The sequence below is a fragment of the Zeugodacus cucurbitae genome, chromosome 4 (assembly GCF_028554725.1).
Source record: "Zeugodacus cucurbitae isolate PBARC_wt_2022May chromosome 4, idZeuCucr1.2, whole genome shotgun sequence".
Lineage (NCBI taxonomy): Eukaryota > Metazoa > Arthropoda > Insecta > Diptera > Tephritidae > Zeugodacus > Zeugodacus cucurbitae.
This window is the reverse complement of record NC_071669.1, coordinates 26,177,712-26,182,689: the sequence shown is the minus strand read 5'-3', so window position 1 is coordinate 26,182,689 and position 4,978 is coordinate 26,177,712. Positions and strand designations below refer to the sequence as shown.

Here is a 4,978-nt window from a genome sequence, read left to right as displayed (position 1 = left end):
AGTGTTTTTTAATTAATAAAATATATATTTAAATACCACCGCTATAAAAGCAACTTTATTTATACTTTAAAATTATTCCTTATAAAAACAAATAATTATCTATATAAGACTGCTTTAATACCAACATACATATAACACTTTGAATTATTCAACTTGGACATTCCATTCGAAATATATCATGAATTTAAAAATGTAAGTTATTTAAAAAAGGGGCCCCGCTCATTCACGCGGTCGGCTCCTTAACGGAAACTTAAAAGGTTCTTCTCAAAACTAATTATAGTAGTAGTATTCACTTACTGTATATAGTAGTGTTGTTTATATGTAGTATTTTCTCACTTTGTCAATAGTAAGTATTTATCAAAAGTTCTATCCTCATTTTAACTGGTTTATAAAGCAAGTCAACAATATGCCTTGCCAAAAAAAGACGGATTGCAGAACTATCTTCTGAAAATTCAGTTCGACTCGCAAATCAGTGAGCGTTTGTGTCGCAATCGCGAGCCACAGAATCGAGCGCCGGACGTTCACAGCGCCTTGCTGAAAATCGTGAACGAATCTTACGAACACGAGCAAACGAATCTAACATCGAAAGCTCGCAGCGCCTTGCTGATAATAGAGTAAGGAACTGGCAAACGCCTGCTCGTGAATCGTGCGTCGAACGCTCGCAGCGACTTATTGCAGAGAGAGAAAGACAACGATCGTTAACAACTAGGAAGCGTAATAGAATTTTAGCTAATAGCAATAGATCGGCATTCAGTTACAATTCACATAATGACTAGCTCATCAGAACAGCATTTAAGTCGGAGCAATGAATAAGGTTTGTCCTAAATGTTTTGCAAAAAATGGAATGATGAAGCGAATGGCATGTGCTGCGCGTTTGGGAAAGTTATTCTTTCGGATATCAAAGTGCCACCACAAACAATAAGAAGCCTTTTGATCAATAATCACACTTACTCCGCGCATTTTTTGAATAATACACGTAGATTCCATACGACAATTTCAGATGACTTCGTTTTGGGGCGAAAGAAATTGGAGAGGGAAATTTTATGACCACCTTTAAGTTAGAAGGACAAGTCTATCATCTTATAGATAGTCTTTTGCCGCTAGCAGGACAAAGCCCCCAATTTCGGCAAATGTATTTTATTTCAGAAGCTGACCAACTATCATTGCGATCAAACACCGCCTCTATGCTAAAAATAGATTTGATAATAGATTTTGAATTGCAGACCGTATTCAATAGTCAAAACGTACAAACGAAGTTTTAAACATATGTAACTATGTAAACATATGTAAACATATGTAACTACCCGCTGGAGGAAGCCGCGGAAGAGGACGACCTCCACTCCGGTGGAAAGACCAAGTGCAAAGTGACCTGGCTTCACTTGGTGTTTCCAGTTGGCGCCAAAAAGCAAAAAGGAGGAATGAGTGGCGCGCTCTGGTGGATTCGGCTATAATCGCTTAAAGCGGTTCCTACGCCAAATATATATATATATAACTTCGAACTTAACAACCTGGAGAGTTTAAAATTAATCATTCACCCCAAGGCAGAACACCGGGGCAGATATAACACTCCATCCATAAATGAAGTGGCCGTTTTATTGGTCGACGAAGATAAAGGACCAAGGGATATTGTACTGCATAGTTGAGACGGACAACTAAAACGAGTGTCGGAATTGCACCACACTTATGATCCGTTACAATATCCATTAATATTTTTATTAGGAGACGACGGATATTATGTGACTATTCCTCAACAGAATGCCTTACGAAATAAGACGGTGTCATGTATGCCATATTATCAGGGACCGTAAATAATGATTATCGTTCGGATTTTTAAGTAAAAAAATCAATCACTTAGAATCGTCACACAAACATAAGGATAACGTCATTGTAATCTTTTTTGGACGATCTATCCATTTCCACCATGATTTTTTAAATTCAGATTTTTATGATTTTCATCACTTTTAATGATTAATTTTGAGTAATTTTTAAAAAATCATAAATAATCATCATTCATCATGTTTGTTATTACGTTTTTTTGTACTTTTTTTCATGTGCTTTTAGAACATAGCTGAAAGATCAAATTTAAGATATGATTTTGCCACAGCTAACACCATATAACATTTTGTTAATAAATATACAAAATTTGTTTAATAAATGATGTTTATTTCATATGAAGTAAATTATTTTTATTTTTAATTATTAATCAATTTTACAAAAAGTAATTTTGACAGTGACTCGCTTGAAAGGTTACACCTTTGGTCTGTCAAAATCAATTTAAGCGCAGAAAATGATCTTTCAACGCTTACTTGTGTTGCAGGTACAGAGTGCACAACATTGGCTAATTGGTACAGATGAGGATATTGAAATTGTTTTTCTTTCCAATATTCCATTATATTCCTATTTAAACTCACGGGCTTTGGGCTATAATTGCCAATTTCGGAATATGCTTTTTTGAGTTGCTCAATATGTGCATCATCTTCGGCCTCGTCATCAGAAGCCACTTCAATATTATTTAAAAACTCTTTTAAAATCGAGCAGGTGGTCGAATTTTGAGACAATAATTCATTTCCTTGTTCCAATGATCCTGATGCAGTCGGGCTATTTGGAGAAGTCCTAGGTATTGGATTCATCTAAAATGTAAATATAGATATTAGTCGTATTTTGATAGTTATATCTTAGCTTAAAGATACTTACACTTTTGTTTAGATTGAAAATTTGAGCTAACAGTCCCTTAAGCTGTGCTCTAGCCAACATAATGCTCAGTGGCTTTTGCAACAGCACTCTCCGAATACGAGGATCCAAGTAAATGCTACACAGAACAGCATTATTTGCAAACAAACTTTCTTCCCTATCCTCGATGCATTGTCTTAAAGCTTGGCTGTGTGTGGCTTTAGATGCGGTGATCGTAAGCTTAAGGTCTAACCATAGCTTATAAAAATCGCCCATGAATAATTGGCTGCTCTGCAACTTTTCAGTTGCTATGAAGGCCAGTTACAAAGTCTCAGTGAGTCCTCCTATCTCATCCCAATCACCCGAAGTGAGCTTTAACGACGGTTGATGCCAAACTTCGAAAAGTTTGGAGTTCTTTCAACATATGATATGTTGAGCACCATCGTGTGGCAACATCGAGTATGGGCTGTGGTAATGATTCCTCTGCTATTAAATGCTTATGACATTAATAATATATTATTTTTCACACCTAAATAATAAGCTGAAAAACTTACCTAAATGATGGTGTTCGTAAAAGCTTAACGATTTTCCTCGCTTTCTTAAGAACTTCAACGGATTCCAAGCTTAACATAAAATCTTTAACCGCAAGCTGAAGGGTGTGGGCAGAACATTTGATGAAGCTAATCGAATGAATTCTCAAATTTGTTGTAACTTCTTCATTATATAGGCTTTCTTCGAATACATTATCGGCGTCGTTCAAATCAGAAACTTCGCATCTATTCTTAATATCGACTGTCTTTACCATGTTTTTGCCGTTATCCGTGGTGATAGTGTATATTTGTTCTTTGCGTAAATTGAACTAATTCAAATTACACACATAATTTCCTGAGAAAACTTAACGAATGTAACAATGTAAGAATGTAAAATTGCATAAGCATTGAAATAAAGCACAGTTAGTCAGAGATTAGCAAACCAATCACACGCGATCTTTAATTCTCTATCGCCAACGACAACTACAACAACCACTAGTGCCGCATCACCACCATAACAATATATAAACGAAACATGTTTGCAATTTGTAAGCCCTGGCAAATATACTGTGTGCGAAAATTAATGGCCCTAGCTCAAAATAATGGCTAATATTGATTCATTATTGTTTTTAGTATTTTCATTATTTGTTCCCAATTTTCAGGGGTGGGGGCTGTTGTTGGTGTTAGGCTGTGGCAAAATCATATCTTAAATTTGATCCTTCAGAGAGTGCTGATCTTCGGAGAGTGCTGTTGCAAAAGCCACTGAGCATTATGTTGGCTAGAGCACAGCTTAAGGGACTGTTAGCTCAAATTTTCAATCTAAAAAAAAGTGTAAGTATCTTTAAGCTAAGATATAACTATCAAAATACGACTAATATCTGTATTTACATTTTAGATGAATCCAATACCTAGGACTTCTCCAAATAGCCCGACTGCATCAGGATCATTGGAACAAGGAAATGAATTATTGTCTCAAAATTCGACCACCTGCTCGATTTTAAAAGAGTTTTTAAATAATATTGAAGTGGCTTCTGATGACGAGGCCGAAGATGATGCACATATTGAGCAACTCAAAAAAGGATATTCCGAAATTGACATTTATAGCCCAAAGCCCGTGAGTTTAAATAGGAATATAATGGAATATTGAAAAGAAAAACAATTTCAATATCCTCATCTGTACCAATTAGCCAATGTTGTGCATTCTGTACCTGCAACACAAGTAAGCGTTGAAAGATCATTTTCTGCGCTTAAATTGATTTTGACAGACCAAAGGTGTATCCTTTCAAGCGAGTCACTGTCAAAATTACTTTTTGTAAAATTGAATAATAATTAAATATAAAAATAATTTACTTTATATGAAATCAACATCATTTATTAAACAAATTTTGTAATTTTATTAACAAAATGTTATATGGTGTTAGCTGTGGCAAAATCATATCTTAAATTTGATCCTTCAGCTATGTTCTAAAAGCACATGAAAAAAAGTACCAAAAAACGTAATAACAAACATGTAATCCAAAAGTGAGTTTTATTTTGAGCAAAAAAAAATAAAAATCATATATAATGATTATTTATGATTTTTATTTTTTTGCTCAAAAATGATGATTATTTTTGATTTTTTAAAAATTACTCAAAATTAATCATTAAAAGTGATGACAATCATAAAACTCAATATATAATCATTATTTTGTGATTTTTATAATAAAACTTATAATGATTACGGTCCCTGCATATTATGCCTACCGTTTAATGATTAGGATCAACTGTTTTAATACACT

At 34.3% G+C, this 4,978-nt stretch overlaps 2 protein-coding genes across 2 annotated transcripts; one reads left to right on the top strand and one right to left on the bottom strand.

Annotated features, from left to right (window-relative positions):
* Positions 1 to 2,165: 2,165 nt before the first annotated feature.
* On the bottom strand, positions 2,166 to 3,086 carry LOC128921593 (uncharacterized). The gene is made up of 2 exons (XM_054229657.1): positions 2,695 to 3,086; positions 2,166 to 2,630 (listed from the first exon to the last, which is right to left on the bottom strand). The coding sequence occupies exons 1-2, from the start codon at positions 2,944 to 2,946 to the stop codon at positions 2,193 to 2,195; spliced, it is 690 nt and encodes a 229-aa protein (XP_054085632.1). The 5' UTR covers positions 2,947 to 3,086; the 3' UTR covers positions 2,166 to 2,192.
* An 859-nt stretch (positions 3,087 to 3,945) lies between these two features.
* LOC128921789 (uncharacterized) lies at positions 3,946 to 4,556 on the top strand. The gene is made up of 2 exons (XM_054230106.1): positions 3,946 to 4,031; positions 4,096 to 4,556. Exons 1-2 carry the CDS (start codon positions 3,972 to 3,974, stop codon positions 4,345 to 4,347), a joined length of 312 nt encoding a protein of 103 aa, XP_054086081.1. The 5' UTR covers positions 3,946 to 3,971; the 3' UTR covers positions 4,348 to 4,556.
* Positions 4,557 to 4,978: the final 422 nt, after the last annotated feature.

Coding starts and splice junctions, on each gene's coding strand:
- LOC128921593 (XM_054229657.1), bottom strand. CDS start 2,946: ATGGGCGATTTTTATAAGCTATGGTTAGACCTTAAGCTTACGATCACC. Junction 2,631..2,694: donor TTTTCAATCTAAACAAAAGT/GTAAGTATCTTT, acceptor TTTACATTTTAG/ATGAATCCAATACCTAGGAC.
- LOC128921789 (XM_054230106.1), top strand. CDS start 3,972: ATGTTGGCTAGAGCACAGCTTAAGGGACTGTTAGCTCAAATTTTCAAT. Junction 4,032..4,095: donor TTTTCAATCTAAAAAAAAGT/GTAAGTATCTTT, acceptor TTTACATTTTAG/ATGAATCCAATACCTAGGAC.